This window comes from Ornithorhynchus anatinus, chromosome 16, assembly GCF_004115215.2.
Source record: "Ornithorhynchus anatinus isolate Pmale09 chromosome 16, mOrnAna1.pri.v4, whole genome shotgun sequence".
In the NCBI taxonomy this organism is placed as follows: Eukaryota; Metazoa; Chordata; class Mammalia; order Monotremata; family Ornithorhynchidae; genus Ornithorhynchus; species Ornithorhynchus anatinus.
Genome location: NC_041743.1, coordinates 4372568 through 4394418, shown reverse-complemented (window position 1 = coordinate 4394418; position 21851 = coordinate 4372568). Strand labels below are relative to the sequence as shown.

At 42.6% G+C, this 21851-nt stretch overlaps 1 protein-coding gene across 5 annotated transcripts in view; it reads right to left on the bottom strand.

Annotated features, from left to right (window-relative positions):
- Nucleotides 1-21851, bottom strand: part of C16H1orf112 (chromosome 16 C1orf112 homolog) — a 97449-nt gene that overhangs the window by 2441 nt on the left and 73157 nt on the right. For 3 of the 5 annotated variants that reach the window (XM_007668872.4, XM_029080979.2, XM_029080980.2), the window contains 17 exons: nucleotides 21103-21268; nucleotides 20113-20197; nucleotides 19329-19467; nucleotides 16577-16657; nucleotides 15420-15484; nucleotides 13702-13850; nucleotides 12529-12658; nucleotides 11452-11638; nucleotides 10517-10599; nucleotides 9096-9147; nucleotides 7787-7876; nucleotides 6291-6476; nucleotides 4757-4879; nucleotides 2560-2655; nucleotides 2015-2128; nucleotides 847-951; nucleotides 168-248 (listed from right to left, as the gene is read on the bottom strand). In XM_007668872.4, coding sequence (XP_007667062.2) covers nucleotides 168-248; nucleotides 847-951; nucleotides 2015-2128; nucleotides 2560-2655; nucleotides 4757-4879; nucleotides 6291-6476; nucleotides 7787-7876; nucleotides 9096-9147; nucleotides 10517-10599; nucleotides 11452-11638; nucleotides 12529-12658; nucleotides 13702-13850; nucleotides 15420-15484; nucleotides 16577-16657; nucleotides 19329-19467; nucleotides 20113-20197; nucleotides 21103-21268 — 1932 coding nt within the window. Of the gene's footprint in view, nucleotides 1-167; nucleotides 249-846; nucleotides 952-2014; nucleotides 2129-2559; nucleotides 2656-4756; nucleotides 4880-6290; nucleotides 6477-7786; nucleotides 7877-9095; nucleotides 9148-10516; nucleotides 10600-11451; nucleotides 11639-12528; nucleotides 12659-13701; nucleotides 13851-15419; nucleotides 15485-16576; nucleotides 16658-19328; nucleotides 19468-20112; nucleotides 20198-21102; nucleotides 21269-21851 lie in introns of those variants that run through there. The other 2 variants (XR_003765201.2, XM_029080981.2) reach the window with 2 other exon arrangements.

Sequence of the window (21851 nt, the reverse complement as noted above, 5' to 3'; positions counted from 1 at the left end):
ACTGAAATCGAAGTAGTTGACCACGAGACATTCCTACCACTGCATACCCTAAATTGATGTCTTCCTAATGCAATGGGTCCAATGCTGAGGAAAATTTACCCTCAAAAAAGGCAATGGAATTGCTATAAAAATAGATTATTTCAAAGACAGGCCTGTATTAAACTTACCTTATCCAGAAAGCGCACAACTTTATTCTTCAGTTCTTCTGAGTTGAGGCACTGGGGCACAATTTCTTCATGGCTTGTCCCCTATCAAAGGATATTTTCAACCATCGATTAATAGCATTTTCCACTGCCAAAATCATAAAGTTAAACAGAGCTTGCCTCTGTCAAACCCTCTGACTGTGCGTACCGATGTTGTCTTAGTGAGGACCCAAAACTAGAGTTCCTATTTCTAGCCCAGTGAATTTCCTTCACCTCTCAGCCCAGATGTTCAGAAGTGGATGAGGAAATCTTCCTCCTGCTTTTCTCTTAGTTGTTCAGAATGGCCATTGGGTTCCTCTCTATAAAAACAACCACTTCCCACAGCTCCCTCCAATTTAGAGAAGCAGTGTAGCATAGTGGAAAGAGCTCAGGCCTGGGAGTCAGAAGGACCTGGGTTCTAATCCCTGCTCTGCCACTTGTCTGCTGTGTGACCTTGAGCAAGTCACTCCACTTCTCTGTGTCTCACTCACCTCGTCTGTAAAATGGGGATTAAGACGATGCCCCAGCACAAGCTACCTAGTACTCGGGCACCAACATACCCAATTATAAAAGAGGATCATTTGGTTCATTCTCCATCAGGCTGCTTTCTCAGTTTACTTTGGCAACATCCTACCCTATCCCAGCACGCCGGCCTTGCTCTTACCTCTGCAAATCGAGTAAATGCTTCCAGAGCGTGCTGTTGTAGCAGCCAACTCTTACCGTTCAACAGGGTGGCGAAAAGGCAGGCCAAGCTGCGCCCAACTTCATCCTGAGTTGGGGGAAAAAATACAAAGGATCCGTCACACCGACAGGGAGGCTTAACGAGCTCCTTTTAAATATCCATACTGCGGAGCAAAAGCTAAAGCTGTGAAAAGGTTTCCACGTTTATGCCCTGCAGAGCACGCGTGAGGAATGGGCTACATACATACATTTATGCCCTGGCTCTGCACACAGTAAGCACTCAATAAATACCACTGATCGACGTATCCCAGTTTGTGATAGCAATACTGTCTGACAGCTGGGAACACCCTCAGAGTCCAGACATGCAAGTAAACCACAGTTTAGCTTCGGTGTCCCCTTCCCTGAGCCCCCAAAGGTAGGGCCGGTACCGTAAAATGGAGAAGCGGCTTTAGCTTGCCTGAATCATCACGTGTGGGCAAAATGAGGGTTGCTGATCCATCAGACATTTGCTAAAATACTTAAATTTCCACGCATTTTGCAACGAGCCAGTACTGTCAACAGAACGCTTCTTTCAAGCCAAAGCCTCTGAGGATACAGTATCGGTCACAACCGTTTTTAGGCAGTGCCTACAGAATGCAGTACATTAAATCACACAATAGATGTATTCTAGCCAGGCGCTACAAACATCATCAGTGTTATTGGACAACACTGGACAGGCTTGTGGCTTTGGCGTTTTCGGCCACATACACCCTCGCGAGTGAACTTCACTGTCAGTGGTGTCGTCTTCAGATATGAAGGACGACTAACTAACTTGTAGTAGGGCCGTGGGGAATACCCCAAAAAAGTACAAGACCTTTGTCTTTGAGAAGTTTCAATCTAAAGGAGAAGAAAATAGAGAAAAATGTGTGATTATCGAGTACCCTCGGTACAGCTGAGCTAAGTAATCTAGCCATGTGAATAAATACCAACTAAATGCATGGACTACTGAGGAAGGTGAAGGAATTATCTGACATTAAAAAAAAAAATTCCTTTACTCTGAAATTGATTTTGCCCAAGAATCCGAGTGAAAAACAATCTTTTCGTACATCCTTCTTTGAAAAGGGATTTTTTTCATTTAATCACCTAAGAGGAGAGCGTTTCAGAGCACTGACCTGGATATCTGGTGGGATACGGAGTTTCCCTAAAGAACCAGCTAAATCCAGTCCTGCCAAGTGCACGTAGTCAGGAGGATCCAACTGGAGAAGTGAAGTCTGAAGGGTCACCACCTAGAGAACAGCAAATCAAGATGGAGACTTTCCAAACGGTATTTATAATCCCAACTGTACGGGCCGATTATAAAGCCCTTAGTGCCTATGTGCCCTGCACATAATAAGCACTCGGTAAATGCCATTGATGATCAGAAACACCACATCACCCCGTCAAGTACTCAGTTCCAATATGACATAATTCCCAAGCCAGTGGATTCGCTACAGGTAGCTACCCTTAAGCCACACTGATCAAAAGGGAGTCAACTGGCGGGTTAAAAGCTTAACCTAGTTGCTTCAACTGGGATTCAAGGGCCACATGGAGATTTTACTCCGCAATGAAGGATTCAGCAAAGAAGAGGAAAAACAAAAGCTTAGAAGAAACTGCCCCGAAATACCACTCTGGACAAGGTTTCATTCCAGGGCAGTTAAGCCAGAGACATAGTTCTTACCTGATTTATCAGCTGAGGGTCTACGAGGTGGATGAAAAATCCAAAGAGTGGCAGCAAAAGACAGAATGTCTGTTGAACGGAAGGCCGACTTGAGACCTGAAGGAGCATATTAATAATAATAATGTTGGTATTTGTTAAGCGCTTACTATGTGCAGAGCACTGTTCTAAGCGCTGGGGTAGATATAGGCTACAGAAGAACACAGAAGCTCACAGAAGAACACAACTTGTTCATACCTCGTGGCACAATTACTTCACAAACTTCCCCACGTAATGCAAGCCAGTAGAACTGGGGAGGGTGATAAGCCACCTAATCTAGTTAAAAGGTACAAATGTTCAAAGGTTTATTCAAAGGTACTTAGACAAACCCACTAAGTATCTAGCAATCATAACAACCAATAGTTCTATATGCTTGGGTACTGAAGTTATGTTATTTTAGTGCTCAAATAAACACGTTGGGCCTGATCTTTCAGAGAATCAACTTTGCTCTCAGAGTAAAGCTTAACCCCAACATAACATCTCTTCCACAGCAGTAACATACTAAGGACGTTCCATACAGTGTAGTGCAGTCAATATTAAGTTTTGAGAAAGTTGGCAGAAGTGTTTACTTACAAATGGTTTCTACCTGTCATGGAAATAAGCAGTTGCCATGGGCTGCCGGGACAGCCCGCACACGAGCAAACTACCCCTTAGCTGGTGTGACAGTTAGGGGTCAAAGCCAGGAAAGTGACTCGCTCCCAAAACTCTGTGTTGCTAAAATTCCTCACTGTTCATGTGGATAAGTGTTAAAAGTTAGAACCACCAATAATTTTGACCTTTACCAGAAGAAAGCACTGACCATGCATAAATGTTAAAAGGTGGGGCAGATGATGAGATGTGCATAAAAAGAGGTGTTCTTTTATCTCTCTAGAATAGGTGTACATCACTACAGGTCCCACAGCCAATCTATTTTGAATTCAAAGAAAGAATCTTACTCAGGAAAACAACTTCTCACTCATAATGTTCAAGCTAAGAATTCCCATGAAACTGAAAGCAACTTTGCGGAAATGGGGGTGCTGACCATCTATCTTATTTCTAGATTTGTCCAGTCTTTTGGCCTGGCTGGGAGCCTAAAGATGGAAGTGACTTCTGGCCCTGCACCCTCTCTGATTGGCCAGATCTGCCACCCAGTGCTGTAAAGAGCCGCCCGGTCAGAGGGGTGGCCTGGACCTGACCTAGTGGGGAAGAGAGGCAGGGAGCAGATTTATGCCCAGGACCACTAGGCCTCAGGCAGCAGATTTTAGGGATGGAAGGTTTTGCCACTGCTGTGCCACCCTCCACTCCCTTCTTCCTGCCTTGATAGGAGACTCTCGGTTCCCAGCCGCAATGGCTGCGCTTCCTTCCTGCCCAAATCTTCTGTTCTTCGATCCCTCCTCCCGCCCAGCCAATTTGGGCATCATCTAAATTCGGTCTGGCACGGCCTCCGGTGGCCCCGACCGCTAACATCCCCCGATGTCAGCACTTGACCACCTGGGGACCTAATAGTGGCACATTTCATACTGGGCCTGAGGGAAGCGGATTCTTCAATCTGCTACTGGGCAGACGGGTCCAGAAACAGTAACCTGGCCGGGTTTGAAGAGCAGCATGGCCTGGTGGAGACAGCCCGGCTAGGAGTCAGAAGGACCTGGGTTCTAATCCCGGCTCTGCCAATCGGTTGCCGTGTGATCTCGCACAAGTCACCTCATGTCTGTCCCTCAGGTTCCACAAGTGTAAAATGGGGATACCTGCTCTCCCTCCTACTTAGAGCATGAGCCCCCTGCGAGACGGGGGGTCCGACCTAATTAACTTGTACTTACCGCAGAGCTTAGAACGGTGCGTGACACACAGTAAGCACTTCACAAATACCATTAAAAAAAAAAAAAGAATGCAGGACCGCTGCCTAACTGTGATATACTTCAAACTCAACTTTAAATCCATTTGTGTTTTTTAATTATAATCCAGCATCTTTCTTTTCCAAACATTCAATCGAATGTCATTAAAAAAAAAAAGAATATAACACAGTGGCACATTACGTTTTTCAAAAACTCAGCTCAGCGAGAGATTTCACAATCTCTGCATTAGTGCCAGAAGCTGAATCCAGTGAGCGGGAGGAGGAACAAATCCTGTACGAGAGGAAATTCTTTCAGTAAACAATGTGAAACTCGTCTGATCGGTCCCTCACCTGTTTAATGTGGAGGAGAGCCCAGAGTTGGCTCCCAATGCTCAGGACTGCTGACTGCACCTCTGTCTCCAGAGTGTCGCCGGCAGAGCTGCACACATTGAGCAAAACGGAAAGGGCTGCATTCTAACAGGAAAAAAAAAAGGAAAAAAGAAAGAAGCCTCATGAGAAATCCCCCTGCCCAAACCAAATGTTTCAGGAGTGTCGGCCCCCTCAGGCATTCACACATGCTCCCCGTAGGCTGCTGTAAAACATAAGCGACTTGAGGACCTGAAGCACTCAGGGCTTTACACACAGTAGGCATTAAATGAATCCTATTGATGTGACTAATCAAACGTTTCTCAGTGATTCCTGCAAATAAGGACCACTGCCTCAAAGCAATCACTGGAAAATGCATAGTTTTACCTTGGTTGCCCTCCTTTTTTAAAATTAAAATAAGCTTGAATCTCCCAAATTTTGGAGACCTGTAAATTCAGGTACCTGGGGAAACGGGGCAAAGGTATCAAAGTAGAACCAGCAAGTGATTAGCAGGTGTTTACATCACACTACCATGAAAAGTTCAATTTAAAACCCCCCTTGCTGTGTGACCTTGGGCAAGTCACTTAACTTCTCTGTGCCTCACTTTCCTCAACTACAGAATGCGGGTTCGGTACCTGTCCTCCCTTCTCCATAGACTGTGAGCCCCATGGGGGGGGCAGGGACTGTGTCCAATCTGATTAATTTTTGTACCTACCCCAGCACTTCGAAAAGTGCTTGACAAATACAATCATAATAACAACAATAATAATATGAACTTTAGCTAAAATTTGCTCTAGCTGTACCCTTGACTCTTGAAAAAGGTAGGATTCTCACAGAGCATTATTTCACTCTTTCCCGGAGCACTTAGTTGAAGATGTACGGTCAGGACAATCCCGCTGTACCAGCCAACCTAAGTGTTCACACTTTCTTTCTGGCTTCCTTTCCCCCTTGGAAAAAAACTCTGCAAACACTCAAGTTTTCAAAAAGCACACTTCACTTGAACGAGACTGCACCGTATGAAAAGAACACCGCGATAGACGCACACGGTTGTGCAACGGCAATATGATTTAAAGAATTCACGACCAATAGCAAATTATTAGGATCACTCAGGAATCTGGATTCATTCCCAGAGTCACTTCCTAAAAATGCTGGCATGCCAAAAGATTAGCAACATTAAACTCTTTATGTCATAATCTCACGTTGTATTATCCTCTCCCAGATGGGGCAGACCATCCTAGCTTTACAATTTATCGATCAGTAGTATTTACTGAACACTTAATCCGTGCAGACTACCCCATTTATCACGGGAGAGAGTTAGTAGGCACAATCTCTGCCCTCAACTGGTCAAAATCCCTGCCATTAATGCCACGTTAAATTCTTGTGGGCGAACCCCCACTGAACTCTGCTGCAGAGCAACATTTCAGGAATCACAAAAAAAGTAGATGCTTCACCTCCAGACTCTACAATACCGAGACCAAACAGGAATTGTTTCACCGATGATCTTAAGCTGTTTGCTTACCACAGGCTCCAGTTCTCCCAAGACACGCTTGCCGCTGATCCATTTCTTACATTGTGCGATCGCCTCCTGCGTGACTTCACTTACTATTTGTTTCCTAAGATCAAGAGGAAAGGCCTTGAAGGAAATATACTGCCACAAAGGCAAGTTCTCCTCTTCTTTGGGGGGAAAGTTTTGGAGGAAATCTCTCTGGAAGAATTGACAGGATGAGAAAAACACGTGAATAAATGTCCCTGGTGAACGAAACCAGAAAGAAAAAGTCCCTTAGAGTTTAGTACTTTAACCATAACACTTACTAAGCATGTATGACATGGGAAAGATGGTATTGTGCAGTGGGAAGACACTGGCATCCAGTGGGGAGGACAGGACCACGGAAAAAAAAATTAGGGGCTAAAACAAGCAAATCAAAAGCATCGGCAGCAAAACAAAACCACTGATTCCTGCCGGGAAGGCATAGTCCTCCTCTCCTCAGGCTGCTCTCGCTCCAGGCCGGGCCAAACTGCCTCTCTGGCTCCCTGTGGGGCGGGAGGCTTCTGCCCACTCTTAGGCTCCTGCCAGTTGAGGGTGGGAGGGTGAAGGGGGCCCTGGCCACTGGGTCACCCCTTGCAGACTCCATAATTCCGTCTCAATTCAAAATCCTCAGCAACCTAGAGGGCTGTGAACATCACTGGGTACGTCCTAGCCTACACTGTCCTCACCACCACTGCGTCACAGCGGCCTCCTAACCACCAAGAAGGCTTCACTTCTCCAGGCCTCAGTTCCCTAATCTGTAAAATGGGGATTAAGACTGTGAACTCCATGTGGAACAGGGAGTGTGTCCAAAACCCCATGTGGAAGAGGAACTGTGCCCAACTTGATTAGCTTGTAACTACCCCTGCACTTAGTACAGTGGTTGGAACAGAGTCCCAGCCATTCTGGGCTTCTATTTTCCCCTCTGTCAAACACAAATACTAATACAGTACTTGCCAGCTGCCTATCTCACAAGAATGCTATGGGAAAATTACCCCCTGAATTTAAGGAAATATTAAGGCACCTCATTTCAACTGAATGGCACACTATTACAAAACATTCACTTTGGGGTTTTTTCCCCCCCAAAAAAATTCCTTTTGAATGTTAAAAAATCAATTAGTGCCATTCCATCATATGCACAAAACCAAAATTCAACTGAGTATTCTCTTCTGATACCTGAAGGCCAATCCCACACATTTCCCACACAAAGTCAAATGTTTAAGAATGTTCATGGTTTTTAAAAAAAAAGACAATACCACCTCAAAAATCTGCCTAACGCCACAAGATGACCCAGAGGGCTTAGGGGAAGAGAACAAAACGTTCTAGGGAGAGAAATAGTTTGATTCTCGATGTATGGCGTGAAGAATGAATCTGAAAGTAGCCTTGGTGAAAAGGCCTTGGGGTCCTCATACGAGTTTGTCCCGTGGACTAGAACAGAGCCAGACAGAGTTCAGCAAGGCCCGGGGTTGGGTCGGGGGGGCCTTCTTTACCTGGTGTCCTGCGGCCATGAGGAAAACCATGCGCCGGAGCAACACTGACAAGTTAGAGAGCTGGAAACACTCTCCAGGGCAGGACTTGATCTGTGGGGTCAAAAGAATAGGAAATGAACGCCATCATTTCGACTACATTTGAAAAGTACCGGATAAGCCCTGAGAATAAAAGGAAAAGGTTGCTCCGGGGACTACGCTGCTTTCTGGCCCGAGCACCGTTGCGGGAGTGTGAGGTCAACAACTGTCTAGTCCACCATGGGCTGCAGAAGCGCTCAAGAGAAAAGGTCGGAAGAAAGATAACTCCCAATGGGAGACACTTTGGAGAAAGGCATTTTCTTAATCACCACGTCCAAATAAGGGGATGTTTAGGAGTGGGAGGTTGGAGTGGAGGAGCACCAAAATTGTAACAAATCTACATCTTCTGCCCACCGGTCAAAGAATGAGCTTACGACCAACGCTCAAACCATCAGTTCAAAGTAAAGAAAAAGCCTAAATAAAGAAAGGAGGTTTTCAAGTCAGAAGGACTTGGGTTCTAATCCCAGCTCCGCCACTTGTCTGCTGTATGACCGTGGGCAAGTCACTTCATTTTTCTGGGCCTCAGATACCTATCTGTAAAATGGGGATTAGGACCATGTGTCCAACCTGATTGCTTTGTATATATCCCAGTGCTTAAAACAAAGTTTGGCACATAGTAAGTGCTTAACAAATGCCAGAAAAAAAAAGTTTTAAAAGTCCCCACCCAGCACAAAATGTTCACAGGAAATTAATCTTTTTGAATGGAGAGGAAGGACATCATCTTTTCTGTCAGAAGCTAGGCCCATAACCAGCATTGCTGGGTTTCTTTCCTGCATTCTAGTTTCAATAAGTGCCCATAAATGGCCCAAATTCGGACAGGTAACCGGAGGGAAAAGAGTGCCAAGTTTATCAAGCCCAGAAAAAACAGATGTGGATTTACATACTACTGGCCACTCACTTGTTTCTACATTCTATTTTCTATATTAAACTCTTTTTTGCTTGTTAATTCAGTCCAGCTGTGTGACAGTCCCCATAACATAACCTAAATATGCACTGCCTCAACCTTGGGCCAATGGCTTATTTGCTGTCCCTTTCTAATACAATAATGCTTCCCACAAAAAAAAACAACGAACAAAACAACATTTTCACACTTCTGCTCTGGTGAAGTCAGTGTTCCAATTCCTAAATGGTTTTCCACCAAAGCCTCTCTGCCTCTCTCCTAAAAGTAGCCCCCTATTCCTTGGATAGTCAGGCACTGCAGAATAGAGGTAAGGAGATTCTACAAACTACTCACCAAATGGGCTATAATGAACACATGATGGGCACAGAGTTCAGCAGTCCCATATCTGCGATCCAAAAGAGAAACCAATCAGATTTCAACCAACCAAGCGAATTAAAAAAAAAAAAATCAGATTCCCAAAAGGCGCCAGATATTCCAAAAACAACAGGCAGATTTCAGTCATTTCTAAACCATAGGAAACCGAAATGAGACATGATCCCAAACTAGCAGTCTGTGGCCAAGCCTTCTTCTCTGCTACATCCCCGGTCTCTCGTTCACCTTCTCCCCTATATTTAACTCCATTTTACATAAACACACACTCCCTCACTCTCTCTTTCCCTCCACACCACCCCCATCCACCCCCACCTCCACCACTACCAGGTCACTCATTTTGTCACTTGTGTGTGAATCCAGGTTTCTCTATGGGGGACTCTGTGCCTACATTGTGAGGGTACAGCCGAGAGGTAACTGCTTATACTTTCATTTTTCTACATGGCTCTCCTAGCTCCTTAAACTCCTTCTGGGTGAGAAGATAAAATCCTTAGGCTCTCTTCAGGGCCAGTTCAATAGTCCTGGAAGGGTAGGCAGTTCCTCCAGGACAAGGATCACGTCTTTTTGTTGGATTGTATGGCCACGAATGGGTGCCTAAAGCAGGGCGCTGCACATAATACGTGCCCAGTCCATGTTGATGCTGAGGATGGGGCCGAAGGTGACAGTCTCCCAGGACGCCTGAGGAAAGCTGAGAACCAGGCATCGGTCAAAAGAGCAGAAGGGCTGTTTTTAGCCTGTTGGTTTAGAAAGATCTTTCCCTTAAGGGGAGACTTTCAAAAGCATGGCAATCCCTGATAGGGAAAGTTTTATTCTCTTTTCTTTTGAAACTGTTCTCCCAGATACACAGTAGAGGCTTGAAAATTGGAGTCCACTGAACCGGGTACATGTGGAATGGGGAGGGGTGGGGAGAAAGAAAGACAGACAGGCAGAGAGATCAATACAGTGCTCACAGTAAGCACTTAATAAATACCACTAATTGATTAATTCACTAGGGGGGTAGGGGTTAGGGGAGGGAGAGAGACTAGCTGGAACCATTTAGAAAGGATGATGAAAGAAGAGGAAGCAGGGGCAAATGTTGTAAGGGGCAAAACAATAATCAAGAATAATCACTAAGATGACAAGGGCCAGCCAATGGATGTTAGTCAGGGCTAAGTCAGTTTCTATTTCCTAAGTCAACGAAGCAAAGGATGAACTGGCAAAAGAAAGGAAAAATATTATGAGAGGACCAGCTCATTTTATGATCTGATGACACTGGTATGCTACTTGTTTTTAAAGGAATACAGCAAAAGAATTTTCTTTTGAACTTGCACATATCCAATGGTTCCTATAACCGGCACTGCTACACATCAGACTTCCCAATAAGTGAGAGCAGGTAAATGTCCTACCGGGCAAGAAAGCACCATGCATCCATAGCCAGCAAAGAGGTAATAGTGCTGTAGCTAAGCACGGCATCCAATAAAGAGGCATCCTGATAAGAAAACAGAGAGATTGTATTAGTTTATTTATGACGATGCCTCCAAAATGGTGGAACAAATGTGCCTTAACATCTTATTTACAGTAACAAAGCAGAGATTAGATTGAGAAGAGTCACTGATTCTCAGCCAAAGGGTACCAAATACTATCTCCTCCTCTTGGAGCCAAATCTTGATAAATACCTAGGGTCCCCTTTTAAGGACGCCATTACTCTGCTGGGTTGGATAAGCCAGAGGATACATTTCGTTAGACAATTTCCAATTTGTTATAGACGACTGGGCAGGCTCCTACAGCACTTCCCAAACAGAAAACACTGAGATTCTTAAAGTAATCCCCTCACCCAGTGTGCACCTCCTACATACCCCTTCCTAAAATGGAGACTCAGTACCAGAAGGGATTGAGAAATTAGAATTCCTCAGCTACAGCAATTTTAAACCTGCTGAAAGCTTGCCAGGAATCTTGAAATATTTCATTTTCGGTTTAACTAATCTCTCTCTGAAACCAAGTAAACAGAGGGAAGTAAGGGACTTTTTACCTGTTTCTAACACAGAATATACTTCAACTCAACTGCAAATAATCACGCTACTGCAGCCCGGCGGGTGCTAAAGAAACTCTAAATTGGCATTTTGCCTGACTTATTTTGCTCTTAAACATTTGTCTGCATCATTTTGAGGACTACAGTGACTTCCGTGAGTGAATGGGGAAAAGCTAAGGCCGGGTAACTGACTTTTTGGGTAACTATCCAAAGTTGCAGAACGTCTTTTTAAGGCCCTGGGAAATGAGACGCTGGCTGAAGGTCAGTTTAATGTTTCAGTGTCCAACGCATTGCACTGGTGTTCTCACTTACCAGCTCAGGAAACAGTGAAGGGTGAAAAGAAGCAATGAAGGTACATAAATGGACGCAGACGTGCTGATACAGGGTGACGGCGACTTCGGCTTGCCCTCTACTCACCACTCCCTGCAAACGAACAGGTAGAGCGAGTTCACCAGAACACTGCTCAAAGGTGCCAAAAAGGGCTTTGAAGAGATTCGACCTGCAGAAAAATTGAGAACGTTAAGCTAGAACTGATGTTTACTATCTGACAGGCACACAAGCAGTAGCAGTGATGCTCTATCTTGAGAGGTTGATTTTCTCGAGTGAAGGTACATCCGTCAATCCTATTTACTGAGCGCTTACTGTGCGCCCAAGCAGCGTGGCTTAGCGGAAAGAGTCCGGGCTTGGGAGTTAGAGGTCGTGGGTTCTAATCTCAGCTCCGCCGCCTGTCAGCCATGTTACTTTGGGCAAGTCACTTACCTTCTCTGTGCCTCAGCTACCTCATCTGGAAAATTGGGATTAAGACTGTGAGCCCCACCTGGGACAATCTGATAACCTTGTATGTCCCCCAGCATTTAGAACAGTGCTTGGCACACCGTTAGCACTTAACAAATACCATCATCATCATTATTACTAAGCGCTTGGGAGAGTACAATGTAACAGAGTTGGAAGACACCTTCCCTGCCCTTCTGGAGAATAATTCTTCAGAGGAAAATAATTCTTTTTTAATTCTTTTTCACTTCAAATACAGTTTGCCATTCCTTTGCACTTGCTAAATGATACTTAAGCATTTTTTCTTAACTGATAAGAATCTACTAAGTTACATCACTAAGTTACTTAGCCAAATGAGAGTTAGTTTTTTCATCTGTACCAAAAATATTTTAATCCTTGTTGAAATTATTGTCTTGGCAAAAAAGAGACTTTTTTGACTGTCAAAATTATAAAAACTCATATATTTTGGAAATGACACATCATCTTAGTATCACTAGAAAACAACCTGACAATTAGTTTCCGTTCAATCGACTCAGCTTCTTTAAGACTTTAAAGTCACACTCATATAGAAGCCGATACCCAAAATATTTCTGTTTGAATTAGAACTATCCTTGTTACCTGGTCGTTTCTCCTGAAAACTGGTTTCCAGAGCACCAGAGAGTTTGAACATCCTCCGGCTGAGACGAAAGTTTATCCATGATGGTAACCAGAAGTAAACACTGTGGAAGTTGCTGGTCTGAAGAGAGGCCTTGCAGGAAGGAAAGACAAAATGATACAGTTAAAAAAAGCCTGCAGTTGTAAAAAATTACTTCAGCAGAAAGAAAACACAGGTAGGTTGAAAAGATCCTTCTAGCACTTTGAAATAAATGTCTAAGTTGAAAGTAGAGGGTGTCATGGAAGAAGCGGATTAAAAGTAAAATTCCTGAGGCACAAGAGAGCAGTGTGGCCTAGAGGAAAGAGCCTAAGCCCGGGAGGTAGACAGCCTAGCTCTAGTCCCAGCTCTTGCCGCTTGCTTGTTGTGTCACTTGGGCAGGTCACCTAACATTGGGGTGCCTCATTTTTCTCATCTGTAAAATGGGGATTAAGTCTGTTCTCCGTTCCCCTTAGACTGTCAGCCCCATGTGGGACAGGGACTGTGTCCAATCTTACGATTCTACATCTACTCCAACGCTAAGCACCACGCTTGGCAGTAACTGCTTAACAAATCACCACTATCCCCCTCCTACCTTATCTCCCTGACTCCCTACTATAACCCAACCTGAACACTTTGTTCTTCTAAGGCCAACATGTACCTCGATCCCATCGCTCTCGCCGACCTCTTGCCCACATCCTGCCTCTGGCCTGGAATGCCCTCCCTCCTCTTATCTGACGATCACTCTCCTAACCTTTAAAAGTCTTATCGAAAGAACATCTCCTCAAGAGACCTTCCCTTAGCCCTCGTTTCCTCTTTTCCCACTCCCTTCTGTATCACCCTCACACTTGGATTTGTAACCTTAATTCACCCCTCCCTCACCCCCACAGCCCTCACGTCCATATCCATAATTTACTTATAGTAACTTTTGTCTGCCCTTCCAGACTGCAAGCTCATTGTGGGCAGGAAACGTTTCCAGCAACTCTGCTGTAATGTACTTTCCGAAACACTTAATGCAGTGCTCTGCACACAGTAAGTGCTCAATAAATAAATTGAATAATTAATTAGTATTGTTAAAATGAAAGTTCTCTGATCTACAGAATATTGAAATTGAGGGAAACATGAGCCATGTGCAACATCAACTCTGGTTGGGGACATACCTAATTTATCACCTAGCAACACTTCCACAAAAGGCTGGAATGAAAGGAGCTGGCTGATGAGCGGATCCAGGGCCACTAGAAAAACACCGGCTATTTCGTCTTGATGTGCTTTAGAAATCACTGGGGAATACAGACTGGGAGGAAACTTGCTGAAGAAAATAAAATGGGGGAGGGGGAGAGGAACAGAATCATTTATCTGTTTCATTTTCCGGCAGCAGTTCATCTACAAATGATATTGATGGAGTTGAAAATGTATGAGTGTTGCGTACATGGATTCTATAAATCAAATGTCTAAAGGTAAGATTGTTCCAGAGGTGGGGAATCAGGGCAATATGAGTCATGCTTGACAACTAGAATGCAAAATCTATCAACCAATGGCATTTATTGAGCACTTATTATATACAGAGCACCTTACTAAGCGTTCGGGAGAGGACAATACAACGAAATTAGCAGAACATGCCGTAACAAACTTGTAGTCCAAATACAAGGCAAAAGCCACATACAATAAGAGATCGGGTTATTTTAGTAAATTGAGCATTCAATGCAGTTTATTTCTTTCTTTCTTTCCTTGGGCCAAGGCAGAAGTATGCAAGCTAATCTTCTGCCCCGGCTCTGTGAGCTCAACACTCCCTGCCAAAGCTTTTCCTTTTCTTCAGTGATGTCCAAGACAAACTCAAGTCAACTCAAGACTCAAGTCACGCGGTGGTCATGGGTTCAAATCCCACCTCCGCCACTCGTCCGCTTTGTGACTGTGGGCAAGTCACTTAACTTCTCTGGGCCTCAGTTCCCTCATCTGTAAAATGGGGATGAAGACTGTGAGCCTCATGTGGGACAACCTGATTACCCTGTATCTACCCCAGCGCTTAGAACAGTGCTCTGCACAGTAAGCATTAACAAATACCAACCTTACCATACCTTAAAACAGTTCGGCGACTCTTTTAAAACTCTGTAGGTTGGCCTGGAATGCTGAGCAAGGGCCGGAGTTCGTGCTGCCACAGGGGGACCCTGGCAGTGTGCAATCCATCGATCGATCGTGTTTATTGAGTGCTTCTTGTATGCAAGGCACGGACTGAGGGACTGACTGTCTGACTGACTTGGGAGAATGTAGCAGAATTAGCAGACCCGATCCCTGGGGGGAATTGGCACTAAAATCAATTACAGGTGCTGTGACTGCTATAGAGCTTTCGAGGACATCAACAGGTACTGAATGAGATCCAAGCCAGACCTAGATGTTCCTGATTTGACCCCTCACGGGAAACTGGGAGACTCCAAGGAGAGGTGACAACTTTGTCAGCACCTTTCGGGCAGGGATTGTGTCCTCTCCCTCTAATAGAAACTGCCAAGTGCTTAGTACCACACTCTGCATATGGTAGTCACTCAAAAAACATTACTGATGATTTGAGCTCTTCTGAACTGCTAGCTTCTACTGAATTTTTGGTCTAAACAGGAAAAAAAATAGAACTTCAGTCCAAAATACTGCCAGTACGACAGCCACGCTCAGTAACGCCCTGGAAATTAATTGCGGGCAGAGAGAAAGGGGATTTGGTACCTGCACAAGAGACTTTTCTCTGAGAAAACTCACAGAAATGATGCAAAAAAGATGATGAAGGGTTGCAATTACTCTACTGATTTCATCTTAGATGTTGTACTTTGCCTTTGAGGGTAAATTTAAATTTACATTGCATAACTGTCACCTTTTATTGTGACAATTTCTTTACCTGTGTATCTGAAGATAAAACTGGTGCAATTTACAGCAAGAATCAGAGATGAAAGGCATAAATTCCTAAAATTTAAAAAGACATTTTTAAAAAGACATTATTTTTAAAGTACAAAATAAAATCCAATCCTTAAATTGGGTTAGAAAAGTAGACACACACTCAATGAAATTTCAAGAAACCTGTAATTCTAAACTTGATGGAACATTAGCCGTGCCTATGATGAATGGGACAATGGGCTCTTAGAAGAGAATTTTTCAGTAGAAAGGTAAGTTTGGAGAGCAAATCTGCCCTGGAGAAACCCAGCATCAATCCAGTGTCAGCAAGAACTGCACCTCCTCTGACAATTCTTCCCTGATTAATCTGCTAGGACAGCAAGCCACATAATCCCATCAGCCAATTGTAGCATTTATCTACATACCTTTAATTTATGTACTATAAATTTCTTATTTATTCATATTAATGTCTCTCTCCCCCTCTAGACTCTAAGCTTGTTATGGGCAGGGAATGTGACTGCTCATCCTGTTATATTATACTCTCCCAGGCGCTTAGGCCAGTGCTCTGCACATAGTAAATGCTCAATAAATGATTCCTTGATGATGAACCTATTTCGACCCATTTTCAGCACTCACGGATATACACGCCCACGATCATTAATTGTGCTCAGCTATTTGTAAATATTTTTTGTCAATCAACAGTGTTTATTGAGCGATTACTATTTGCAGAGCCCTGACTGTCTCCCTCAAGAGTGTACTCTCCTTGTGTGTTGGGAATGGGTCCCTTTTTCTCTACTTTCCAAGCGCCTAGTTCAATGCACTGCACTGCTACTGCTGCAACGTACAAATCAGATTTGTGTTCACGAAGCCTTTCACCACATACCCCGGCCCTACCTGCCGCACTTCAGACTTTCCTTCTCGCAGCTCATTACTAGAAGGGGGGCCGGGGGGAAGGAATCAAGGTAGCTCATGCAGGCTGATTCATTAAATCGTATTTATTGAGCGCTTACCATGTGCACAGCACAGTACTAAGCACTTGGAACGTACAGTTCGGCAACAGATAGAGACAGTCCCTTCCCAATAACGGGCTCACAATATAGATGTTTGCAATACACAATACATAATGCTGGTCTTACATTTAGATAAGACAAAAATTACGCTTACCTTTGTATAACGTACAAGTGAATTAGCAAAGAAACGACACAATTTAACCATTTTCTGGAATAGTTTTTGATCCACATTATCCTGTTCAAATGAAAAAGAAAAAACCAATTAATTAACAAGTCAGTGAAAAAGCAAAACTCACTTAGAAGTATCAAAAAATTTGTATTAGAACTATGCTTCAAGTATATCAAAAATATCTTGCAGAAACCTAGAGAATTTGTAATTCTCTAAAGGGCTGGTCACATAAAGGAAAAACGTGACGGGCTATCTGTGAATATTCAGTAGGTGCATAGTCAGTTTGGAAAATCAATCAGAAATATCCAGGTCATATTACTGCAAACTCATTCTGTAATGGTTGCATATCACTATATAATAACTACAGATAAATTTGAAATATCTTGTGTCCTGTAGGATATGACATGAAGCAACATGACCTAGTGGAAAGAGCATGGGCCAAGGAGTCCGTTCTGTTAACTGCTTGCTGTATGACCCTGCGCAAGTCACTTAACTTTTCCGTATCACAGTTTCCTCAACTGTAAAATGGGGATTAAATACCTGTTCTCTCTCCTACTTAGACGGGACAGGGACTGTGTCCAACCTAATTAATTTGCATTTACTACAGAGCTTAGAACAGTGCTTGATGCATAGTAAGCACTTAACAAATGTCATTAAAAATTAAATTAAAAAATTTAAAAAGTTAAAATAATTTGACTTTAAAAATGCAATCATGGACTATAAATTCCATGAGGGCAAGAAACAGTTGCCCTTGCTTGCTCTATTCTTCCAAGGGCTAAGATTAATTTTTATACTTAGTAAGTGCTCAATAAATACCACTGACTGCTTGACTGGTGGTGGTCAAAGAGTAACAGGAAAGTAGAGTGAATGTTAAAATTGCTACCCCAATAACATGTTCAACCACTGCTCAATAAATCTTAGAAGTCAGACTAAAAAGTGACTAATATATTTATAAAATTAGAGAATATACATTAAAAGAGAAAATAAAAGACCATTTGTCAGCTTTTTCCTTGGTTTTGAAAGATTTGCATTCTCATTATGGGCAGGGATCATGTCTATCGACTCTGTTGTGCTGTATGCTTCCAAGTGCTAGTGCATTGCTTTGCACACAGTAAGCACTCAAATTAAATACCACTGATTCACTGACTGATACTGAGAACCAAACAATTTAAAAATTAGCTATTATTCTATTCCAGTTTTAGCAATATTAATATTTAAATATTATTTAGCCTTCCGACATCCTTTATGTCACGGAGAACATTTCCTATTTCCATAATCATGTTCTCATTTCTGCCCATGATACATTCTTATAACTCCTATTAATGAATTTGCCACCTTTTATGAAAAATAATTCTCAGCTTTGTAGTCATCTTTTACTAGACAATAGATGCAGGAAACTGGATAGAGCATTGGGTCCCATAAATTAATCTCACCTTTAGAGGTGATATGTCTTTATCTTATCTTGGGGAAAGGTAATATGTTGTAGAAGCATTAGCTCCCATGGCCGGGTGGATAGAGCACGGGTCTGGGAGTCGGAAGGACCTGGGTTCTAATCCCAATCATGCCATTTTTTTCCGCGATCTCGGGCAAGCCGCTCGACTTCTCTGGGCCTCAGTTGCCTCGTCTATAAAATGGGGATGAAGACTGTGAGCCTGACTGTGTTCAACCTGATTAGCTTGTATCTATCCCAGTGCTTAGTAAGTGCCTAGAACGTAGTTTGCGCTTAACAAATACCATTTTTTAAAAAAAAGTTCTTTCTCCCAAGTTGTCTCCTCAATGAACCGCCCCCCCAACAAGACCAGCAGGGGGCACTGTCAGCGCAGTCTGCGTTATAAACCGAGAAGTAAATTACGAGAAAATAGGCGGAAACCCAGTTCTGACACCAGGTAGTGCTAGGAGACTGTCATATGGGTACGTATCAAATCTACAAGAAAGTTAGAGAAAAGAACACTGAAGATGGCCAAAGTGATTATCACATAATGTTCACCTGGTGAAATATCTGATTTGTACTCACATCAAAAGAAAAACAAAGTCCCCAAAGCAAACCGCGCAACACGCGGTTATACTTTGCATGGGATTTTTAGACCTTGGAACATTAGGCAGGGCAATTTTAAACCCAGTGTCAATCCACCTTACTGTTTCCATTTAACTTTTCCACTATCGGCACCTACTATGGAATACTAATCCCTTTCCCTCCTTAACCCATCCAATCCCTGAGATTTTGCTTTTGAAATGCCAGGCGGTTTCGGTTTTCGGTTTATCTTTCAAGGTGGAATAAGTTGCTGTTTTCAAACTCTCAAGCAGAAAACAGGAATCAGTACAGAAAGATAAAAATAGAAAAGACAATTGAAAAAACAAGCAGAAAGGGCAAGACATGAATATTAATGAGGAGCCAATGCGTAAAAGAAGCAGAAAAAATAGGTAAAGCAAACAGCAAACAGGAAGAAATACGAAAAGAAGAGGAACCCAGTGTAAAAACAAACGATTGTGTTAACAGCACACACACTGATGTTCCCTTTATTTTGTGAAGTTGCATTAAGTGCTATATCTTATTGGCAATACACATCCCAAAATTCCATCAATGTTGGGAAAGGTGTATATCCAGAATAACCAATCTACAATACTGAAATTACCACAAAAGAACAGCAACTTGGCTTTGTGCTTTAGTCATCCCTGGCTCATTCTGTTTGCCAGGCCTTGAGCCAGCACTAAACTGGTGCTGTAATATCTCTTTTACCTGTATCCCTGACTGTGCCATTTCCTCAGCTATCTGTAAGCAAGAGTGGAAGGCGACGAGGTTGTCATCACACAAGGCAGTAATGATGTCCTTATGCTTCAAATGCCTCTCTATCGCAGGCTGATGCTTTAGGCTCTGCCTTTAAAAAAAAAAAGGAGGAATCCTTCGCTCAGTATAAAAATAAATAAATAAATGGTGGGACCACAAAGAGTACAGCTCCTCAAAATCCAGTGATCACAAAGCCCAAATTAAACAGAAGTGTGGTCTCAGTTACAGCAGGAGACTCGGGAGTCTAGTCTACGACTGACTATGGAATGAGTCTGGCAAATCAATTACTTTGCTCTTTTCTCACTGTAGCACAAGATCTCCTGCTCCATAGCCAATACAGAAAACTGTGCGGCCCCAAGAAGGAACGTTAAGAAAATGCTTAAATGTTCATACTTCTAGACTGTGAGCCCATTGTTGGGCAGGGATTATCTCTATCTGTTGCTGAATTGTACTTTCCAAGTGCTTAATACAGTGCTCTGCACACAGTGAGCGCTCAGTAAATGTGATTGAATGAATATTACAAATACTGGAAAGCATGCAAAATTATAGAGCACTAAAGCAAAAATAAAAAACATGAATCTCATTTCCTAGGTCTTCTAAAGCCAACACAATAAACCGTGGCACTTGAAAAGCAGAAGCTATACAGAAAAATTATTCAAATACAATGTAATTTAGAGTGTATATATGAAAAAATAGAATTTAAAGCAGATAAACCCCGGAAAATGATGACACATACTTGATAACAAATTTCCATGTGTTGGCATGAAAAGCATGATCCATACTGGAAATAACTGAACATATATCCAACATGGATTGGATGACTGCAGAGATTTGGAAAGAAGAAATCATGAAACACAAATCAACATCCTGAACAAAGTTCTATTATATAGAAAACTAGTTACTGGACAAGAATAACAACACTTATTATAATGGATCGGAACATCATTCCACTTCCCACTTCATGAGCAAACATCATCGCCAACTTGAATTTGTAGAGGCCATTAGAATGGAAAACAGTTGCTTACACCGAACAGCTTGATTTACCATTTTTATAACACTCAATGGTAAAATAACTAAGTTCCTGCTAGAACCAAAGTTACAGCCTGATAGAATTAGAACCCTTCACTGACATGGATAATATCCCATCAAGCACAAATTATGATTATTGTTATTATTATAATAAAGAAGAAAAAATCAGTAATGTCAAGTTCACTCCCTTTCCTTCTCCCTCCAAAAAAATTTATATCACTCCTCCTCTCCCAAGCACCAGCCCTTTTAACATTTGCTCAAGCTATTTTGTTTTCTTGTTCCTTCAGAATGCCCATTAAAATATTGACCTAGAGAACCTCAGAGCTTAGCCATTAAATTTTCAAGCAAGACCATGATTTCATTTCACAGAGACTCTATGAACGACATTATCCTCTAAGACCTAGTTCAGGGGAGAATAAAAGCATACTGGAAGTACTGAATAGTCAATCACCCTAAACAGACTGATTGAAAAAAAAATCAAACCTGAAATGAATCAAGTCAAAAAATTATATTTGGTAGCACATTTCTACAGTGGGTTCATTACGCAGGGTTTTCCTGACTGTTTTGAGCTCTGCAAACACTCAGAACTCACCATTCCAACCGTCAACTACAATCCAGAGTGGACCGTGGTCCATTTAACCCTAATCAAGGCGACACAGGCAATAGGTTATATAGAAGTAGAAGTACCGTAACACACCTGACACCATATGCAAAACAACATCATCCTCAGCTACCGAAGGGTCCATAGAGACTGTGTCCAGCAGTTCCATTAGCTGCTTTTGAAGGGAATAGGCCTCCTTGAACAGAGCCTGGAGAAGGTCAGAAACGAGGTGCAGATGACCAGAGTACACAGACTCACTGTCCTGATGAAAAGCAATCCAAGACAGACAAAGCTCATTAGAAGAAACAAGAACTGAATCTCCAGTTTATCCTACAAGTCTCACTCCCAGGAAATTTGTCAGGGCACTGGTTTGCAGAGAAACACAGAGCTGAAAAGGAATTGGAGAAATGATTTCACTGGAGGCACCTCAGAGGCACCCATCCAGCTATTTTTATTTCAGAGAACGCACGATTCCTTGTCTAAATGTACATTTCCATCATCCTTTTCTCAAGTGTTAAGTAGAATTTCCCAACATTACAGTTCAAGCAAAATGTAAAAACCAAATTGTTCAAGGCATCAATGCAAATACTTCCAAGCCTAAAACTAAATGAAAACCTAAAATAGTTTACCAGACAAAATGTAGGCGGGAAATCGTTCACAATACCGCTCTCAAACCAAAACTAGAATCTACTGCAAAATACACTATTTCAACAGGATACTTTTCTCGCATGTTTAGAGTTTACTCGTGAGCATAAACACATACGAGTGCTGCAGTGATTTATATTTACACCCAGTTAAAGAATAAATTTAATCTGGAGTGTCAAACCTTGAAAAAATGCAATAAA